The sequence below is a fragment of the Mizuhopecten yessoensis genome, unplaced genomic scaffold (genome assembly GCF_002113885.1).
Source record: "Mizuhopecten yessoensis strain PY_sf001 unplaced genomic scaffold, ASM211388v2 scaffold3151, whole genome shotgun sequence".
NCBI classification, from domain to species: domain Eukaryota; kingdom Metazoa; phylum Mollusca; class Bivalvia; order Pectinida; family Pectinidae; genus Mizuhopecten; species Mizuhopecten yessoensis.
The window spans coordinates 242,041-265,586 of record NW_018404901.1 but is presented as its reverse complement, the minus strand read 5'-3'; the positions used below and the strand labels follow the sequence as shown (position 1 = coordinate 265,586).

At 36.5% G+C, this 23,546-nt stretch overlaps 1 protein-coding gene across 11 annotated transcripts in view; it reads left to right on the top strand.

Moving 5' to 3' along the window:
* Positions 1-23,546, top strand: part of LOC110447077 (rap guanine nucleotide exchange factor 6-like) — a 136,323-nt gene that overhangs the window by 21,266 nt on the left and 91,511 nt on the right. Inside the window, exon 1 of one of the 11 annotated variants that reach the window (XM_021492510.1) lies at positions 12,000-12,101. The exons of 9 other annotated variants lie outside the window; for them this stretch is intronic. In XM_021492510.1, coding sequence (XP_021348185.1) covers positions 12,037-12,101 — 65 coding nt within the window. In that variant the 5' untranslated portion in view covers positions 12,000-12,036. Of the gene's footprint in view, positions 1-11,999; positions 12,102-19,556; positions 20,429-23,546 lie in introns of those variants that run through there. One more of the 11 variants, XM_021492511.1, reaches the window with a different exon arrangement.

The following is a 23,546-nucleotide window of genomic DNA, read 5'->3' as shown; positions in this document are numbered from 1 at the left end:
AAGGTCACTATTGAAGGGTTACAAGGTCACAGACAAAGGTCACTTTCACAAGGTCACATAGTTTTCATAGCACATGCTCAAACATTTCACCAAAAGGCCTCAAGGCACCTTGAGTTTGGGAACTATTGATTGTATGTACAATTAACAAACTCTGAAATCAAGTACATATAAAGTTGTCTGACCTTTTTGTGATTTGGTATTTGATGGCAACAACACCTGTTATCAGAAATGTGTACTGTTACAGCCTTAGATCTTCAGCTAGGCTGAGACTGCAGACTAGGGCTTCAGCAGCTGATCGGCATCACACACTGATCACAGGCATTAGCTTTCATCTCTTCATGTCGACCCAACTGTAGCCTGATTTTCATATAGGGTGGGAGGGGTGGTACAGGGGCTGAGGAGACAAATATCTGTGGAATCTGAAGTATTCAATGCTGGACTATCCTGATCTGTCTTACTAGCAGCTCCGTTATGTACAAAACGGATCAGCAGTGAGATTCACCAAACAGTTCTCAGAATTTGGTCTTTTTCACACAGTTTGGTAGATTGTTTTAGAAAAAAGCTGGAAGGATTATAGTTATTGTGTAGAAAAAGTCCTGATGCAAGGAAAGTCTGGATATCGTCAATAAAACTACATATAGATTCTGCATAACTTTGATAAGTTCCTTTTTTAGCTTTGGTGTTCTTGACACTTATTGCAGTAAGTTTGTTTCAGACATGTTTTCCCCTTTGGCGTCGTTAACAGACATGTTTAACTATTTTTAACTACCTCTGAAACTGCAACAATGAGGAGTTGAGTGTTTCTGCGTGCAAGATGATCGGGGCATAATGTGACCGTCTGCGTACATTCTATCTGCCTCCTTGCCGTTATTGATCGTCGAATGTTTCAGGATTGTATATAAGGATTGTCTCATGCTCACAGAAGGATGTGATTGCTTCAAGCTTGCACTTTATATCTCATATTGTATTCTATCAAATGATTCCATAAGGCCAAAAAGTCTAATTTCATGTTTCAAGTAACTTCTGACATCCATCCATAATATCATTTCACCTTGCCTAAATAATTTTTGCCGGTTTTAACAAAGTATTGGCCAAATTTTGTGTAAAATATACATTGAAACCATAATTCTATATGAAAATGGCCTTTGTAAGTTTGAAATGAATTAGTTTGGTGATCTGTTGTAAATTTCAGCACGATTCTTTGATGCCAACGAAAATAGATGTATTTAGTTTTCTGTTTTGATTTACTCTGCTCCATTCCTTGTGACAAGCCTCAAGATTATAGCTGTTTTTATAGCTGTTTTTATAGCTGTTTTTATAAGATCTGTAAAAAGCAGCACTTTTTACTATAGGGGAAAAAGAATAAAAAGAGTGGAAAAAATATTTTTTCACTTGGCCGTTTTTGGGAAGATACAGATTTTCTTCAAAGAAAAACCACCTACAAGAAGTGGTTCTCCTTATCTAAAACAAGGCCTCTCTAGCCTCCCAGGTTCTACTTTCTATTTATATCATAAAATGTATTCAAGATGCGTGCTCTGTGTTACGAAAAAAATCGGTTAAATTTAGGTCACTATCGTGATTGAGCAACAGTTTGACTGGAATTTATGTATATACACTTATAATAGCCAGCTTGATCTGGCGTTAAGATTCATAACATACACAAGTACATATCTTAACCAGTGCTGTTTATATGTCTATAAATCTCCCCAAGTAAAGAGGGGAGCCTGTCAACATGTTCAATGCATTCATTGTGTTCTTATCATGTTTTTATCCCCCCCCCCCCCCCCCCCCCCANGCCATAAAATGGGGGGCATATAGTGTGATAGTGTTGCCCATGTCCCGTGGCGTCCGTCCCGTCCCATCCATGAGCGGGGGCATTTATGTCTAACAGACATTTCCTAGTTATTATATATATCATGATGGTTTTTATCAATCTACATTTTTTTGTTTAAGTGTTTGTATATTTCAGAATAAATATACATGATGCTTTATGGTAGAACGTTTTCTTTAAAAGGCATGAAGATTTCATGATGGTGTTTATGAAATATAATCTTTACACGGAGCACACATCTTGAATGCCTTGTATTTCAGAATAAATACATGTGGTGCTTTAGTGAATCAGTTTTCTGAAGAGAGTAAGTAGATATTAGGACATGTTGATGTCCCTTAGATAAACGAGGAAAAAAAGACTTCCAAGGAGGGCACTCCGACAGGAGAGTAGAAATCGGGGGACATTAAAATGTCAGGATGATCAGAGGAAAATATTTGTTCTGGGTTTCCAGATAGGTATGCATATATTTTAGTGTCTGAACACAGACGGGATCTAGTGCATTTCAATAACTGACCTGGAACAAACAGTTTAGTCTGTGTCTTAATGATTCCGAGACTATAATACAAAATGAAAACTAAATATTTTATGATGGTTCAGTATTTACCAAGGAAAATTAAGTTCTGTTTGAACTTTAACTGTACTGCTGGTTTTTATGCGTCTGAATTTCAGTTAAGTTGTTCTACCTTTGACATGTAAATACACCCGGTGAAGTACCAGAATATCAGAAACCTATTTGCTGGTTTATCGGTAAAGAATGTTAAATACACATATATTGCAATGAAAAGTAGTTGTTGCTCAAGCTTAAAGGAATGTAAGGGGTGGGATGGGGAGGTTTAATAGTTCAGATCGTATACAAGTTACAGAATGATAAACAGGACATATTGTGATTGTATATAGTACAAGTTACAGAATGATAAACAGGACATATTGTGATTGTATACTGTCTGGTGTCGAGGTCCAATTTCAACTGTAGCCAGAAGTTCTTACTGGACTCTAGTGGTGTTGTATAGGTGGACAGCTTGTGTCCAGTATTATATATATATATAGGATGTGGACAGTAAGATCGACTGACCCTTATAGTGTACTGCCCAGCATGTTAAGTCTGACTGGTCAGGGATTAATATGTCACCATGGAAATATTAATGTCCTCGGGACAGGCTCGTCAAACAGCAGTATAGCTGATGACCAGTGAAAAGGTTTCTCTAGGTGTAAATATCAGTACGAAAACAAAACTCGATAAGGAGACATTTTTGACTTGTCAGTAAAAAACCCTCCAGGCCGTTATAACAGGTTTTATGTGTAAACGGCAAATTTTGGCAGGGAAGAGCTTTCTCTACAGCACACACTCAGCACACGCAAGGAACCCTGAGGAATTATATACAAACGGCAGTATGGATTCTCCTCTTTACTGCCCCTCCCTCTGGAATGGAACATCCCAGTGCAGTTGAGCATTATCCCTGACCCTAAACCCGGTGTCATAGAACACAAGCTGCAGAAACAAAATTGTGTTTCCTTCAGAGAAGCGAAGTGTTGGGATACTTACTGCTTGAGGAGTTAAAACTACATTTGCTTCTGTACAGGACAGTTTACGTTTATACCTAGTGTGTGTGTGGACTACAGGATTTGGATTCGCCTGACTTCATCACATTCTTTCTCTATAAATCTTGTGATCTGTGTTATTTATAGAACTGAGGTGAGTACTATATATATATATATACTTGGTTTGGGGAGACTGTAAACATTGTACCTGTCTCCTCCCCAGGACAGGCTAGAGGGGGGAACATTATGGGATGGAGGGTCATATAGCATTGTCTCGGTCTGTGTGTCTTTGTGTGTGAACATTGATGGTGTGTTTGTGGTAGCTATCTTCTCGGGAGCATCTTGTCTGATGTCAGTGTGTGTAACTGTCCGACTTTACAGATGTTTATCACAAACCATTTTGCATTAACTGTGGTGTTCACAAATAAAAAAATTGTTGATGATTTGGCAAGGGGTTGATGCCTAAAAGAGAAGTGAGTTTGTTCTAATTAAAGATTTTATATTTTCGAAAAATTCAAAATTGAACAAAAAAATAGATTAACAAATATAGGTTGGAGATCCCATTAACAACACATAGCCTCCAGCCCCCCACAAAAGGTCTTCTGTAAATATTTATTGTACCTCATATGTAAGGAACCCCTAAAAGGTTACTCATCATACTCCTTGGTATAGTTAAAATGTTGCATGCTATGTGCATCATTTACACTCATCAGATAAAGTTACATTTATATTTAGTTACATTGTTACAAGATGCGAATTGTAATTACTCATGTAATTTACGTATTCTGTCCTTTGTAGACAGATTTGTGATAACAGGACATTAGGATCTGTCCCTTATAGACAAGTTTGTGGTAAAAGGACATTAGGGTCTGTCCCTTATAGACAAGTTTGTGGTAATAGGACATTATGATATGTCCCTTGTAGACAGGTTTGTGGTAATATGACATTATGATATGTCCCTTGTAGACAGGTTTGTGATAATATGACATTATGACATTGGAGATAATGTGAAGATGTCGGTATAGAGAGACGATGTTTTTAAACAGGCTATCTTTAAAGCAATTTTTTCTTTGATTCTATAGCTACTATCAATTAAGACAGGTGTTTTTGTTGTCATAAAATCGCTCAGATCAATATCCAGTACAGCCATGGATAATTTCCTGTAATCACTGAGCATCATCTGAACGGAGGAGGTAAAGCAGGTCTAACAGAGATTAAGTATGGCCAGGCCATGATGTAGTATTAAGTTGTCCTTGCACTTGGTGTTTCATGGTTAATGGACAGTGTTCTGTACTCGAGGTGTGAGAAGCTGTATACAAATTATATAGAAGAGGTAAGACATAGGTAGTCATTGATCTTATTTAACAGAACTAATTTCCTTGACCAAAAATAAACCCACCCCAACATGTAAGACATATTTTTACAAATGACTCAAAGTTCTTGAAATAATGATCAGAGAACACAAGATGAAACTGACACCACATCAACACACTAACACAGAATCCAACAGTCGTTAAAGGATGACTGCGACATGAAACACAAGAATAAAACATAATAAAAGCCTGATAGCTGGTCAGGTTTGGCAGTAGTATAGACCTGTTGTATCCTACTGTATGAATGTAGGAGGCAAATAATGTGGGCCCCACTAGTGTGTATTTGGGAGGGCCTTTTCTCTGCAGTAAAATTGGTGCCACGGTTGTCATTCTCCTGTATTTGGGAGGGTCTTTTCTCTCCAGTAAAAGTGGTGCCACGGTTGTCATTCTCCTGTATTTGGGAGGGCCTTTTCTCTCCAGTAAAAGTGGTGCCAGGTTTGTCATTCTCCTGTATTTGGAAGGGCCTTTTTTCTCCAGTAAAAGTGGTGCCAGGTTTGTCATTCTTCTGTATTTGGAAGGGCCTTTTCTCTCCAGTAAAAGTGGTGCCACAGTTGGCATTCTCCTGTATTTGGGAGGGCCTTTTCTCTCTAGTAAAATTGGTGCCACAGTTGTCGTTCTCCTGCATTTGGGAGGGCCTTTTCTCTCTAGTAAAATTGGTGCCACGGTTGTCGTTCTCCTGTATTTGGGAGGGCCTTTTCTCTCCAGTAAAAATGGTGTCATGGTTGTCATTCTTCAGCTGTTGAGGGGCATTTGGAGTAGAAAACGCCAATACACAACACTGTAGGTATGAAACAATAAAGTCCAATCAATAGAGCTTTGTGAGGCGACTCTGATGTCACAAAAGCTTTGTACAAGTCCTGTCGAGTTTTTAGACGTGCATGTTCGACATAAATTGAACTTTTCTGTTACGTATAGAGCCAACAGATTGTTGCATTGAAAATGAAGTTTTCTAGATGTAAACATCCGTGTGGTTTGTAAATAATTATTGTCCAAAGTAAATGTGTTTGGCCTTTGAATTTTCTTGTAAATACGTAAAACATGTTGTAATGTTTCTATACAGTGTCAGTGGTGTTCAATTTGTTATAAACAGGTGTTTAATTGTTTGTTATTACAAAGTAATACAGACGTTTGTCTTCTTTTAAGCTGAAGACATATTTATATATATATATGTAGGATAGAAATGTACAATCCTGAGATTGGCGAGAGATCAATTTTCACCAGCCATATATAATCACCAGAGATTATTGTCATACATATATACACAATCACGAGATACTAATTTGTTTAGCTTTTATTCGCAAAGAGACTTGTTCACAGATTATAGTCTTCCAGTATCAATCCAATAGATATTTGCTATCATTATAGCGACCTCTCAATTACATTATTTTTAATTTTTATACAAATCTATTTCAAATAAAACCTAGGAGTATATATAGTTTGTGAGAAAAGTACACAGGAAAGTAGATTTACAGTGTATATATGTTGCCTATATGTAGAGCAAGCTTCCAGTCTCAGTATTGATGATCTGAGTCTGCTATCCGGGTCAGCTACATACCAAACTTCTCTGCTGTCTGACAATGTGTTAGAACTCATCCTACACCTAATGGGGGATAGTCTCCCCAGGGGCTCCAGGCCTGACTGTATGTGTACTTCAGGGGGTCTAGTGTTAACATTGTCAAGTCTGCCTGACCTGTACATGTCCTCTCCAATGTTGTCAGAAGTTGAAACAGAGCTGTGAAGCGGTAGAAGTACGAACCTGTTACACCCAACAAGGTCAACAGAAATGTTAAGACTAGTGAAGTGAATGTGTGTGTTTTAGATACCCAAAACAGTTGGGGTAAAGCCAACAATTTCGGGACAGTTCAAAGATAGGAATTGTGACTTGTTTGACCCAATAGCAATGGTAAATAAAAAATACTTGATTAACATTATTTTTAACTTTCATCAAACAGTGTATATACCTGTAAGTAGTTTTCTTCACTGAAACACCCTGTACAGAAATGACATTTAGCCGATCTAAGCAGTTTTTGAGAAAATGACTGCACCTGATATATATTGCTAGTTTTATACATGTGTTGGATGTAAATCAGAAACTATCAAATGTAAACACAGGAAGGGTAAACAGAGAGTGTTACAATGTTTATAGCCAGGTGACTGGAGGCTCGATTACTGGCCAGGTGAGGTATGCCACAACTATGTCTACCTGGCAGGTGTATGATGTATATTATGTATGCGAGTCACACTAGGTCAACTCATGTATAATTTGACCTGAAGGGATATAGTTTAGTGTCATGCTCATGAATATTCATGAGTTGTATTGCTGAAACATGTGTGTGAATATTTATTGGCTGATTATTACCAGGTGATATCATTAGTTTTGATGAGGATCATAATAAAATAAATATGTCATTATTGCATACATACAATTCACAGTGAAGAAAACCTCTGTACTGGTGACAGGTGAAAATATACGTTTTAACGAATTCATATATACACTGTTTTGTTTCAGTCCTCTATATACAAGGGAAAATCTAAATATAAGTTGTTAAAAGCACTGGAAAATATATAGGTCACTAAAGTTAAGCTTTCATTTACAATTACATTTACCATTTGGTCAGGTGGTGCAGTGGGTAGTGCACTTGCCTTTTACCAAGGCACCCAGGGTTCGATTCCCCGATCGGATGTGAAAAGGTATGGGGTCACCTGCCTGACTACATGCGTTTTCTCCAGGTACTCCAGTTTCCTCCTACATTTAGACCCTCCTTGCGCTAACAACCGGGCCAACAAGAGTGATTAATATAAGTTGAAATAACTTGATCCATAATTGTTGTAAAATAAATGAAGTTTATAATTTATATACAATAAACCTTCACCAGATATAACAAATTCTGAAGTTTGGTCAACCTGCAAGAAATCTGGCCAAGAAACCGTTAACAAATACATGCAGGAATTGAAGGGCAGCAACGACTACTCTAACCCACACCCCCTCTCCCCAAACCTTTAAGTGAGCCCCACTGTGATCAATCTACATTTTATTTTTTGAGTCCTTTTCCACGGTGTTGTTAAATCTGGGTCTCACCATGTTAACTTTCAGTAGTCTGTGAGTCTCATCATCAATCTGTGAGTCTCATCATCAATCTGTGAGTCTCATCATCAATCTGCGAGTGAGTAGAGCACTCGGACTGGAATGTAAATATAATACGGGTAGGGTTGTAAAAACTAGAGGGTAATCTTTGATTGTGATTCTCTCCTAAAATCACATCTATTTCTCATAGTCTTTGTTTTAGACATCTGTAGGCAGGCCCAAGTTTTGTAGAAGATTTTATAGGAGCCATAGTCCCCCCCCCCCCCCTTATATATATAAACGACATGGTAGTGAGACCATCTGGTACATGTTATGTAAGTTTTGGGTGGGGAACAATTTTCGAAGGCCAGCTGCATTAGTGCCTATATACTTGGGTAACGCTTCGTCAGTTTAATAAGGAAAGTCCATTTCAAAATGCCTTGTAAATAGATAATTTTGTTTAAAGTATCACATTGTTAATTTTTGGTATCTTTGAAGTTAACCAACCCAACTACACATTGACGGAAGTCCTGAACTTATTTTATATATGTTTGTAAGGAAACCAGAGTTATTGGTCAATACAGAACCCTGCATAATTCAGAAACCAGTGTTATTCAGATAAATTGAACCTGTATAATTTGAAAATTTAATTTCAATTGCTGACGTTCTTTTGTGACGTTTGTGACGTTCATTAACTTATAATCAAACAGTTCATGCAATAGACCAATGAAGAATGGGAATCTATCTTTCAAACTGAAATCTTTGTTTTGTCAACCTTTTTTTGACATGGACTGGACAACATGGAATCACAAAAAAAAAGGCAACTCATTATAAAAAGAATTCAGAGAAAATACAATTTGTAACTTGTCAAAATTAGCATGCTGGCATGCTGTTCGTTTCTGTTTCTGTTTGTGTGAGTCATACATATCCCTCAATAGTTCCTAAGCCAAACACTTTTTATTTCCTTCAACATCTGAACTCAATATAACCCTCCCAGCCTCGCACACAACTCCAGCCCCTCGTCTGGCGCTCAATCAGCCACATGCTCTACCTCTATAGAGGCTGGGGCCTGTTGTAGTACATACCAGACTTACGATCTTTTCTCATGAATTGAGGAAAATACATGTTAAGTTCATTCATCCCCTAGTGTAGCTTTTTAGTGTGACTCATATATGTGTGCAAATAATTGTGATTTCAAGGTTACAAAGTTATATTAACCATAGTATCAAATTGAAAATATATTTCATGCAAGCTTTTTTTTCATTTGAACGTCTTCTCCTGAAGAACTGTAGGACCTAGGGTCATGATAATTGGCCAGTAGGTACCTGGGATGGAGTGCTATAAATTGTCATCATTAAAATGACTTTGACCTACTTTCAAGGTCACAGGGGTCAAATATGTTTAACAAAATCAAACAACAATATCCTAAGAACCATTTGGGCTAGAATCATGATACTTGCCTATATTATGAAGACCAGCAGTGTGAATTTTTTCCTTTATAACAGTAATGAGGTCAAAGGTCAACTTTAAGTGCTAGTAAGGGGTCAAAAGTCAACATGGGCTAAAAACTTTAACAATCTTTTTCTCAAGTTCCATAAAGCCCAGGGTCATACTATTTGGCCAGTAGGTACCTGAAATAGAATGCTATAACATTTCCTCATTTAAATGACCTAGTTTCAAGGTCACAGAGGTCAAATAATCCAAACAACAATATCTTAAGAACCATTTGGACTAGAGTAATAATACTTTATGTTATGTAGACCAGCTGTGTGAATCTTTTTCTTTTTGTTTATTCATTTTGTGGTTTCTGTCTTAGATTTCTTATTGTTTGTGATTGTTGTATAACAAACCCAGATATCAATACTTCCTTGTGTGTCTCATGTTGAATTGTAACACTGGTCCACTAATTGAAATTACGGGGGAGTGTCGACTATAAAACAAACAACCTAGCCACACTTCCTTGTCCCATTGCTAAGCTAAAGTCAAATAATTTGATATTATTGAGGAAAGAAAAGATGATAAGTACATATCATGTCAGGAAAACAACCATAGAAAATGATCATGTCAGTGGCCTTGTCCATTTTGTTGTTTACAATGTAAAGGAAGTTTGAGTAAAAAAAAAATAAGATTAGAAGATATAACAAAAACTGGATGAAGCAGCTGACCCTTGGGAAACACCATACATCGTATCAATTTAAAACAAAGTGTTATATTTTATATTGAAAGTTTGCATCCTTTTGAATTCTATTTAGATAAATAGTGATTTAATGTCCTAAGAAGTGTACTTTAAATATATATATAAATAACATATATCTTATACTGACAGGATGTGGGTTTAAGTAACTTATCACATGCCAGAATGAAGAGTAGTTTGACATTCAAAGCAGAAACGTGCTGGTTTTAAAAGTTCCATTCACCTAAAAAGGGAAGAAAGAACAAATGAAAGATGTTTCATTTCCTGTATATTTTTCCACATTTTAGATTTGGAAGTTATAAAAGTTGACACCTTTGCATAACAAAACCTACAAAGTTCTGGTTAGCCAGGTACAGAATCATAATAAATCAGGGGAGATAATCTCATCAGGGAGAATAATTCACTCATTGTTCCAGGAAGATAAATAAATGGACTAATTCACACATCATGGGGGATAATTTGCTCTTTTTCAAGGAGATGATACATTATATTGGTCATTAGTAAACTAATTCAGAGAGTACAGAATATTGATTGATTTAAATACTTAATTAGATGATATTCAAGAAGCTAGGTATACCAACATCAATATCATGTCAGTTTTTGAGATTTGATTGACAGGAAACATTCCAAGATAAAATCAAACTGACCTTTTTGTTGTCAATGACTTAACCCTTTCACCACTGTGAACCACAATGGACTCATCCAGATAAATGAATGGTAGAGTCTACTAAAGTTACATAGGGGTGAAATGATTAAGGTTATGAGATGAAGGGAGGGGAACCAGTTGGGTTATACTAACAACCATTGTCCATCGTCTGATGGTCTTAATTGAAATTGACACTCACTACCCCTTCCTTTCACAGTCTTCCTGCAGTGTGTAATTCAGAAACCAATTTTTAAAATCTAGAAACACAATTTTCCGAAATATCCAATAAGTCTTATATAATATTAGTCAATGACAATTTCTCCTTGGGCTGTGGTAACCATTGATGATTCATGTATAGTAGCCCTGGTGTAACCTATCTCACACAGTAGCGTGTAACATGGCACCTTCAAGCGCTTCCTAACACGGACAGATATATATAGCAGTACAAGTTTATGTTAGCTTGCAATTGCTAAAGAAGAGTGAATTTCGCAAAATGTTAACAAAATGTTTAGATGTTTTGTTGATAGCAGACTATATGAAGTGTAAACATTGACTTCTGGTGTGTAGCTTTGATCTACTGTTTTAGCAATAAATACTTCTGTGTACTTTTTTTTCTCTTCAAAAGAATACAATAATAAATATTTTGACATCACCTTTATCTATATAGTACTGTACTAAAAAAGTGTTCAATTACAAATGACCTGGTATGGTCACAGCCAGGTATTCCGACTATTTCTCGGTATCCGCTAATTTTTACGAAGTTTAAATGGCCCCCAGATTGTTAATGTACATAATCTATAGAAATTACTGTGTGCAGTTATCTGGCTCTCATCAAAACTGCGAAAAAATGTTAGCATTGTAAAAGGTTATCCTCAGAATTATACAGACGGTATGTACCTTTTATCTTATCATTTCCTGCTAATAATCGTCAACAGGTGTATATTGCACAGGTAAATATTGAGATTATACAGCGTCTTGTCGCGAGTTGTACAAGACAGCGCACGGTGAAAGAATGTAATACATGTTTGATGAGTATATATACACTTAAGTCTGCTAATTAATGAAAAAGAACTCCCGGTCATACCACTCTGCTAATAAGGACATTGTCTAAAGACAATACACAGTTATGATAATAGTCCTACCTGTACAGGTATGTGTACTTACCTGTACCCATATATACTATGTGTGCATTGTTGAAGGTATTTTCTGACAAAGAAATATATCCTTTATACGTCATCTCAGTTTGTTCTTCATAAATCAAAATCCTGACCTGTGGCCTGTGGTTGTCGTTTATGAACAGAAACAACACCAGGACACACACATGTGTATGAAGAAGTTTGGGGATTGGGATAATCTCCAGGAATTTGTTGGATTTTAACAAATTCATATATGTGTTGTACATTTTCATTGTTATTAAACACAGATCAAGCTAAACCTTATGGACCCGTTAAAAGGTAAGAATATTTACACACCCTGCGTCAATTCTGAAGTGAAGAAAATGCTAACTGTATCTTAAGTTTACAAGTGGAGTCCTTTATTTTTAGTTAGATTTAGAAGCTACAGCTTTGAGTCCTGTCAGAGGGCCTTCTGCTACTCTATACCAGGGAAATGTAGTTTAAAATCACTTCATATTAAACTTGTGAGACCATTGGCTGGTTAAAATAAATCAATGTAGCATCTGCAGACTAGACGGATCTGTTATTATATTATTGAGTTACTGGAAGACGTCCCCTATTTCTGGCTGGTGGAAGTGTTTTAAAACGAAGTTTATGTGTTTATTTACTTCTTTACTCAGTAGCTGACCTGAGGTTTAAAAGTGGCTGAGATATAGGAAATATGTTGTGTTGTGAGTTATCACCTAGCAAAAAATCAGTTGGTAGGAGATCATAATATACCTCTGATCATTCTTTGTTTGGAGATTAGAGCTGCTGTCTTCAGTTGGTAGGAGATCATAATATACCTCTGATCATTCTTTGTTTGGAGATTAGAGCTGCTGTCTTCAGTTGGTAGGAGATCATAATATACCTCTGATCATTCTTTGTTTGGAGATTAGAGCTGCTGTCTTCAGTTGGTAGGAGATCATAATATACCTCTGATCATTCTTTGTTTGGAGATTAGAGCTGCTGTCTTCAGTTGGTAGGAGATCATAATATACCTCTGATAATTCTTTGTTTGGAGATTAGAGCTGATGTCTTCAGTTGGTAGGAGATCATAATATACCTCCGATAATTCTTTGTTTGGAGATTAGAGCTGATGTCTTCAGTTGGTAGGAGATCATAATATACCTCCGATAATTCTTTGTTTGGAGATTAGAGCTGATGTCTTCAGTTGGTAGGAGATCATAATATACCTCCGATAATTCTTTGTTTGGAGATTAGAGCTGATGTCTTCAGTTGGTAGGAGATCATAATATACCTCCGATAATTCTTTGTTTGGAGATTAGAGCTGATGTCTTCAGTTGGTAGGAGATCATAATATACCTCCGATAATTCTTTGTTTGGAGATTAGAGCTGATGTCTTCAGTTGGTAGGAGATCATAATATACCTCCGATAATTCTTTGTTTGGAGATTAGAGCTGATGTCTTCAGTTGGTAGGAGATCATAATATACCTCCGATAATTCTTTGTTTGGAGATTAGAGCTGATGTCTTCAGTTGGTAGGAGATCATAATATACCTCCGATAATTCTTTGTTTGGAGATTAGAGCTGATGTCTTCAGTTGGTAGGAGATCATAATATACCTCCGATAATTCTTTGTTTGGAGATTAGAGCTGATGTCTTCAGTTGGTAGGAGATCATAATATACCTCCGATAATTCTTTGTTTGGAGATTAGAGCTGATGTCTTCAGTTGGTAGGAGATCATAATATACCTCCGATAATTCTTTGTTTGGAGATTAGAGCTGATGTCTTCAGTTGGTAGGAGATCATAATATACCTCCGATAATTCTTTGTTTGGAGATTAGAGCTGATGTCTTCAGTTGGTAGGAGATCATAATATACCTCCGATAATTCTTTGTTTGGAGATTAGAGCTGATGTCTTCAGTTGGTAGGAGATCATAATATACCTCCGATAATTCTTTGTTTGGAGATTAGAGCTGATGTCTTCAGTTGGTAGGAGATCATAATATACCTCCGATAATTCTTTGTTTGGAGATTAGAGCTGATGTCTTCAGTTGGTAGGAGATCATAATATACCTCCGATAATTCTTTGTTTGGAGATTAGAGCTGATGTCTTCAGTTGGTAGGAGATCATAATATACCTCCGATAATTCTTTGTTTGGAGATTAGAGCTGATGTCTTCAGTTGGTAGGAGATCATAATATACCTCCGATAATTCTTTGTTTGGAGATTAGAGCTGATGTCTTCAGTTGGTAGGAGATCATAATATACCTCCGATAATTCTTTGTTTGGAGATTAGAGCTGATGTCTTCAGTTGGTAGGAGATCATAATATACCTCCGATAATTCTTTGTTTGGAGATTAGAGCTGATGTCTTCAGTTGGTAGGAGATCATAATATACCTCCGATAATTCTTTGTTTGGAGATTAGAGCTGATGTCTTCAGTTGGTAGGAGATCATAATATACCTCCGATAATTCTTTGTTTGGAGATTAGAGCTGATGTCTTCAGTTGGTAGGAGATCATAATATACCTCCGATAATTCTTTGTTTGGAGATTAGAGCTGATGTCTTCAGTTGGTAGGAGATCATAATATACCTCCGATAATTCTTTGTTTGGAGATTAGAGCTGATGTCTTCAGTTGGTAGGAGATCATAATATACCTCCGATAATTCTTTGTTTGGAGATTAGAGCTGATGTCTTCAGTTGGTAGGAGATCATAATATACCTCCGATAATTCTTTGTTTGGAGATTAGAGCTGATGTCTTCAGTTGGTAGGAGATCATAATATACCTCCGATAATTCTTTGTTTGGAGATTAGAGCTGATGTCTTCAGTTGGTAGGAGATCATAATATACCTCTGATAATTCTTTGTTTGGAGATTAGAGCTGATGTCTTCAGTTGGTAGGAGATCATAATATACCTCCGATAATTCTTTGTTTGGAGATTAGAGCTGATGTCTTCAGTTGGTAGGAGATCATAATATACCTCTGATCATTCTTTGTTTGGAGATTAGAGCTGATGTCTTCAGTTGGTAGGAGATCATAATATACCTCCGATAATTCTTTGTTTGGAGATTAGAGCTGATGTCTTCCGCTCCTCCGACAACCTATATAGCCTAGAGGTGTAGCAACATATTATATAGTAACAGTTGTTGTTTGTACATAGAATTTGTTGGGGATAGAATGATCAGGTGTTTGAGGAACAGTTATCTGTTTGTAGTCTTGGTGTGTTTCATAAGATCTATGGTGCCATTACTTTTGAAGGCTATCAAACCAACAAATACGTTTAATTAAACGATTGTGGGCATGACTTTTGGCTGTACATGAATTGAAATTATTATTATTATTATTATTTTTTTTTAACATTATTCTTTAAAGAAAGGTTAGTAGCTTCTGTAGGTAAGCAAACATTTATTTTACCCATACATAAATTGGCAGTTTTACCTGTGTGCAGTAACTATAATGATGAGCTCAGCTACTCTCCAAAAAATATTATAATTTTAATTGGATTAAACTTTTCATATTCTGACAGTGCAAGGAACAAATTCAATTTTCATCCCATTTATGTATTGTTTGTATGTATAGTCAACATCTTACAAATATATGAGAGAAAAAAGGAACTTGTATAGTGTGAAAGTGATTACATACCTTTATGGTAAATACACCCGTGTTTGTCTTTGTTTTCAAAGGTCCTTTTTGCAATAAGTAAAACTTGTTTGACTGACAACAATAAGGGGGAGTTCTCTTTCTTCTCAACAGCTGATTGTAATAAACCTGAACTTGAATTAAAGATATTGCTGTGTTTTTTCTGAACTGCCTACCAAGTGAAATACAGGTGTTTGACAACAATACTAAGGATCTTTAGCCCTGGGTTATAACGGATTGTGTGGACAGTAGATGGAAAATTGTTTTTTTTATCTGTGATTTGGTTTATAAACAGATCGGTAAGAAAATTGGACAATTTAAGAGTTATCTCCCCTGCATCCTTTCATGGCTGTGGGATAACTTGGGTATGCTTTATACAGACAGAACTAAATAGAAACCAAAAATATTTGTATGCGAATAAATATGTATGTAATTTTTTTTTGTAAAATAAAAGTCATTGCTGATGTGCTTGAAATATCATTTCTTCTGTATAAAATATAAATTTTCCGATATTAAGATTTTAATTCTTCAGTATTTGGTATTCATTTTCTGATTATAAATATTGTTAGTTTGAATTCTCAATTTAATATCTCTTCATTTCCATGTTATATTTTTGGTCTGTCTGCATAAAGAAATGAATTTTCTGTTTAAACTTTTTATTCTTTTATGTAAATTTTTTATTTTTCTGTATAAGATATTGGCTTACCTCATTATTCATCAGAAATATCGGTCTGTATGTTTGAAAATCAAGAATGTTTTGGTTTGGGTAATGTAAGTAAAAGATTTTCCCACTCACAGAATTTAAAAACAAAGTTCTGTAAAACATTGGTTCGCTGGTCTGTTGTTACTTACAGTGGTGTATTTATATGAGGCTAGTGGGTGTTTAGTAGGATGAGTCTTGATACGGTAAGACAGAAAAAAACTACAATCAGACATTATCCAGTGTTCTCTGTGTAAACAGACACAGGTACACATGTACAATATATACCTGTCAGAGGTGTACAGCAGACATCTCCCTATTGTAATGTGGTGGGCCAACACAGCTGTCAAGGTATTACCAACTTCAGCTCATTACAGACCATTTATAAACAAGTCTTCACAACTCTACATTATATTAAATGCTGTATATGCTTTGGAAGATAACGAAATGGAGAAATTTTAATTACAGTACATCAAACAATGAGAAAGAGTGATAATGAAGATAGGGAAGACAACTCTTTAGAGGCAAATAGCTGACAAACTAAGCTCTTCAGTCAGGATAGGGAAAGTAGTTGTGCTGGAGAGGTGGTCTGTAGGGACAGGTTCATATTAAAATGGTTTTGATGAAGAGGTGGTCTGTAGGGACAGGTTCATATTAAAACAGTTGTGATGGAGAGTTGGTCTGTAGGGGCAGGTTCATATTAAAATAGTTGTGATGGAGAGGTGGTCTGTAAGGACAGGTTCATATTAAAATAGTTGTGATGAAGAGGTGGTCTGTAGGGACAGGTTCATATTAAAATGGTTGTGATGAAGAGGTGGTCTGTAGGGACAGGTTCAGACTAAGGAGGTCTTACTCAAGGTTACTCAGTGGACAGTTAATATGTGGTGTAGAAACTAACCAGGCTTTGGCTGTCTGTTTTGAGGAGCTGTGATACTTAGCTATAGATAGGCAGGTAATATAAGAATGGATTGTCTTAGTCAGAGGCTTTTGTGTAACAGATGCTGACCAATTAAACTGCTTAGTGCTCCACATGTGGGCTGCAATGTTATTAAGGTGGTTTGCATCACAGGTTTGAAAAAAATTAGAATACAACAATATCACCTTACGTTGGCATGGAGACTTAAGGATGTATGCTACCTTACTGTGACATGGAGACTTAAGGATGTATGCTACCTTACTGTGACATGGAGACATAAGGATGTATGCTACCTTACTGTGACATTGAGACTATATAAGGATGTATGCTACCTTACTGTGACATGGAGACATAAGTATGTATGCTACCTTACTGTGATATGGAGACATAAGGATGTAGGCGACCTTACTGTGACATGGCGACTTAAGGATGTATGCTACCTTCCTGTGACATTGAGACTATATAAGGATGTGTGCTACCTTACTGTGACTTGGAGACTTAAGGATGTATGCTCCCTTACTGTGACATGGAGACTTAAGGATGTATGCTGCCTTACTGTGACATGGAGACTTAAGGATGTACGGTAAACCTCCGGTCAGTTCGAATCATCTGACAGTTCGAACACATATTTTTTTCAATAAAAACAATAATTTTCTAGCTAGTGATAGTTCAAACTCTGATTGACCCTATTTCGGATAGTCCGAACTTGTCATATGATGTCATACTAGGCCCCGACAATGTATAAATAACATGCGATCAGTACGAACTGATGTCACGCTGTATGGCAAACTAAGAAATCACCCGTGTATTGTCAAATACAGTGTTAACTAAGCATTTTGATTATTTAATTGTGACCAGACATCCCTTAATTATTGCCAAGCTCACACCAGGTAGGGCAGGACACGCGAGATGTCCCGGTAGGGATCGGCCGCCCAGCCATTGTGAGTGACGTGATTAGCATTCATGTCCAAGTCCAAAAATCCACAGGTGTCCCAAATAGCGATGGGTAATTTTGAAGGTGTCAAATAATTTTGGTAGGTATTAGGACTATATCACTTATAATTTAAAAGCAGACATGTTGATGTTCTTACCTAATTTTACTAACATATAGACCTATATTTACAGTTGCGCTTTGTAAACGCAACAGGTTATGTACACTATGTTTTCAATTTATTAAACAGACCATTCAGTACGAAATAATATATAAAACCTAACCACGCAGAGACTCCATATTTAGGTATCTGATACAAACTAGGTAGTCTAACTTTTGTGTCACAAATGAAACATGTACTGTTTTGGGGCCTACACAATGGCCTCTGCTTCGCAATAACGATCATAATTATCTCGAAATGAAGAAAGTTTAATGATCAATTAACATCAAATTAAATAATATACTATCATTTTACCCATTTATAAATGTGCCATTGTTCTATGCCAGGCCGTCGTTGTTACGTTTCGACCTTACATTGGATATATATGTCGGGTATATGTTTGTGACTTGATTTACACTTTGCCGAAATTTTTGCTTATTTTTTCTGAAGCATAATTTCGTATAATCCGAACAGGTTCATCAATTTTTATTTGATTTTTTTCGAACTGACCGAAGGTTTACCGTATGCTGCCTTACTGTGACATGAATATTTAAGGATGTATGCTACCTTACTGTGACATGGAGACTTAAGGATGTATGCTACCTTTAAATCTTGTTCACTAAGAAATCTGTAATATAGCTCTCAGGAATAATTACCCAGGCATGAAACAGAAATTTATTTTGTGTAATAACCAACACAGCATTTGTTCCTTATAGAAATCTCTTTTTGGGAATATGATTATTACTATTAGACCCTTTGACAATTAGTTTAAACTTTCCTTATGCCTTTTTTTTCAGATCCAATTGCAAAATTGTAAAGATTATAGCATTCTCTGGTGATGATAAATTCCCAGTCCTGTGTTTGCTCAAGTTTTAATAAAAACAAAAGTATCAGTGTTTAAAATATTCCTAAAGACAACAGACGGGTTCCAACCAAACCTGGGATGAATTCAGTCTACAAATCTGGGTCACAGTGCCTTAACCTCTCATACCCTTTGTTTTACGTAAACTTTTTATTGTTTTGTAATGAATACATCCTTGCCATCAAAAGCAAGTTTTCTTTCAACAAATTTAGAGTTTTCTTTGCTGCATTTCATCGAGTTTGCAGTCTCTGGTGTCAGCGCGAGATCTGAAATGACCTAGCTTGTATAGTTAAATTCCTGCATCAATTATCTCCCAACTTAAACAATTAATTAATGACAGAGCAGGATTTGATATGTGCAGGGCATAATCTTCCTGATTAATTCCGAGACATATCTGATATTTGAAATGCTGAGCGCCAGGAGTGTCTGGTGTAATGGTTGAGGTTTGAGAGTGTATACTGTAGTGTGACGCTCGACACAATCTTATGTAAAAGGATCTGGTTACTTATAAGTACCAGGGCCAATTAGCGGAATTCAACATTTCTCTCTGCAGTCACCCGAATGTTTTAAGAGTTCTGTATAGCCAATTATGACAGGAACCTGCAGCCAGGTTTTCTTCGGAGTAGTTAAGATAGCTGTAACTTTGTATATCATATCCCAGTGTTTGTAGATATGTGTGTCTGTGTTTGTAGGTATATAGGTACTGTATAAAACTTGGCACAGACTTGGAAACCAGATTAGAAAAGCCGTATACCAACTCTAGATAGAGTCGAAATGGTACAGTGGCTGGGGTGACTGTTTTACATCCAAAACATCGTCCGTCTCCCTCACGCGGGAACTCTCCTATCAGCTCAATTTCACAGAGTTTCTAAACGTTTTACCTCCAGCCATTCCTGTGTAAATATTTGGATGCGTGATGGTGTTCAAATAGGACTAGTCTCGACTGGGATTGGTTTTGTGACTTTATTTTTTATCCCAGGAATCGTACATCACGACTTTGTCTTTGTGAGAATTTGATGACTTAAAAAAGGAAGTGGATGTATTTATGTTGTAATATATGTGTGTCAGTGGTACTGATGACGAGACACACTTAAAACACGGCCAAAAAGAACTTTGGATTTATTGATACAAACTTGTGGATAAATTGATGGTCCCCTAAACAATAGGTTGAAGTCCTTCTATTGTAAGTGTCTTTTCTCCTTCCTGGGTTGAAGTATAAACTCTAACTACTTTGGATATTATACCACCGAGGTTTACATTCTCCTACTGGCCGAGTTTTTCTCACTGGAACAAGAGTGTTGTGTATTCCAGATGTTTACTGATATCAGAGAAAGAGTTATATGTGGAGTGGAATGATGTGAGGGGATCCTTACTTACAGAACTAGGATGATACTCTACTGAAGTACTGTGTATGTAGCCATAATGATCCAGGAGGTGGAATTTATCAGGTAAGCAGACCTACACCTGGTGACTGGTCAGTTTAAAAATCGGGGGGGGNGTCAGGAACAAGGTGGACCAGGATGCCAGCTAGATAGTGATTTGTATATAGACAACATGTCACAACAGAAATTTGTTTATGTTTTTACGTTTATTTGTCAGTTTCTAAATGGATGAAGGTGATTCTGGATCAACAAGGAATCTAATGCCATGTTATAATCACCCAGGCATCATGGTGTGATGGTAAAATGTCAGAATCACCCAGACTTCTTGGTGTGATGTCAAAATGTCATAATCACCCAGGCCTCGTGGTGTGACGTCAAAATGTTATAATCACCCAGACCTCGTGGTGTGACATCAAAATGTTATAATCACCCAGGCCTCATGGTGTGACGTCAAAATGTTATAATCACCCAGGCCTCGTGGTGTGACATCAAAATGTTATAATCACCGAGGCCTCGTGGTGTGACGTCAAAATGTTATAATCACCCAGGCATCGGGGTGTGACGTCAAAATGCTAACATAACCATTATAATGCCGAGAGCTGGCAAGGCTACACGTAGCAGCTAGCTATATTCATTTAATGCAGTTGCATACACAAAGTTGAGGGTGTACCTTAGTGCATAAAAAATATATCTACTTTTCTGTAATAATTTATTACTGTTTATAGCTAGTTCTTTTTCTGGCATTCTCCATGGAGTTGGATATTGTCCTGTTGTATTAAGTATATTGAGAGTGAAGAGTTCATTCAAATTGATAATTGTTCGTAAAAGCATTTTCTGTTCTGGGAAGTCACAGTTACGACCTGTTTCTAAAATGGATAGTTAGAATGTTAAGAAAATAAACTTAATGCCTTTTTAATTATTTCCCTTGGATGTTTGAAAATGATATTTCTTGATAATTAATTTTGTGAATTTTTTTCTTTTTCTTATACATAAACTTTATTTTACAATAACTATGAAACTAGTTATTTCAGCTTATATTAATCACTGTTGTTGGGCCAGATGTTAAGTTACATAGTTAAGAACTACCAACTGGTGGTTCTTAACTAGGCATTGTTTTCATAACGGTGAGACGGAGGTTTCTGTAGTCCAATGGCTTGTCATTTGTGACCGGTTAGTTTGAGGAAATAATACGAAAAATAAGACACAGTTTTTATCTGATTTCTGTATTACTTTGTGCTTTATAGAAAGAAATAAAACAGAATCTACCTCTGCCAAAGTTCATAGACTGAAAAGATGGCAAAGAAATGGAAAATTCGGAAGAAATGAAAATTTGAAAATATAGCCTATAGAATCTTCATAGGGTATTGTATTGTAGGATGGATGATGGTACGCCTGTATTTGATGTAATAACAAATCAAATTTGCATATTTGGCTAGTTCCTTCCATAACTCAGAAGAGCTCTTATGGAAATCTTTACTAGAAAAGTGTTGGTACAACTACAAATCACATATGCATATAGATAATAATAAGGGGAGATACATCTCTAGTTCATCTTTGGTCTACCATAGAGCATTATCAGAAGAGTTTTTTGCTTACCTGCCTGAAGGGCAAGTGAGCTTATGCCGTGGGATCGGCGTCCGTCGTCCATCGTCCATCCGTCCGTCAACTTTTCTTTTGAACAACTTCTCCTAAAGAATAGAAAGGCCTAGAGTCATGATATTTGGCTGAAAGCTTCATTGGTACGAGCCTGATAAAGTTTGAGAACGAAAAAGACCTTGAACTACTTACAAGGTCACAGCGGTCAAATATGTGAAACGCTTTAAACAACTTCTTCTGAAGAACTGAATGGTAAAGAATCTTCATATTGGGATAGTGCCTTCCTTGGATAGACCCCGTCAATGTTTGAGAATGAAAATGACCTTGACCTACTTACAAGGTCACAGGGGCTGGTTGCTACCCGTGATGGAGCCGACGAAGTTTACGAGTGAAATATTTGTAGTACAGGATAATATCTAATGAGAATGCTTAACTATTCAGGTGAGCGAAACAGGCCCTCTGGGCCTCTTGTTGATATAGGACTCCAAGCTGCATGTGTAAAGTGTATATGTGCATAAAAACTCTTCTGAGCAGGTTTACGACTGCTACAGTAGAGATTGTAAGTTAAAGCACTACCCGCTGAATATACTCAGAATTATTGTTGCACAGTAATGTACAGACGAGTGTCAGTTCCCACTTGGCTCTCTTTGTCAGAAAACACTTATTTTGCTGCTGCTGATGACCATTGCCTGATCAGGATGTGAAGGGGGTCCAAAGGCTAATGTAAGAAGTAATGGCCTAAATCTCTACTAAGGACACACTGACATGGCGACAGCTGTTTCCCCCAGTATTATCTATACTAATGTTAGTCAGTTATCAGTATTAGTCATAACCAACCTCTCCATCTGTAGGTTACTCATCACCAGACCCCCACATTCTACCAGCAGAAGGTGGATTACCTGAACTTATATAACCATCTATTCATCATTTACCATTTACTTGTCAAGGTTTTTACTAATATTTTTCTGTGTTTTTTTTTTTTTTTTTTTTTTTTTTTTTTAATGCTTCAAATTTAATGTTTAAGTGGTTTTTTACTGCTTCAAATTTAATGTTTAAGTTTTTTTTGTAGTTTACTAATTTGATGAACCAACCTTTTGGTAAATTATGATTTAAGAGAGTTTTTTTTAGCAATAAGATATATTTCAGTGATACAATGATATAAATGGATTTCATTTAAAATGACAGAAAGTACTGAAGGACTGACGACATTTCTAGCAGAAGGTGACATAACTTGATTGTTCAGCATGCGCAGCATTTTATCAGTCACCAATGAAAGCCAAAGACTGATTATTTTCATGACTTTCACTAGGTGTCTGACTTTTCTTAAACCATTTTGAGCCAGACACTGTTTTAGACTGAATATAGTAAATACATTTCAGCCTTAGGATTATTACGTTGAGTTAACTAAATTCCTTTGAGCTTCTTTCGGACATTTTCCAGCTTATTTACGGTAGATAAATTGCTGCCTATGTCTCTTTTCTTCTCATTTGTGACAATAAAAGTGGTCATATTTCTTCATTTTTTCCACGTCGTCCTCGCGGTAGAATGAGATTGGGTACATGTGGCTCCCTGCACCCAGTGCATGATT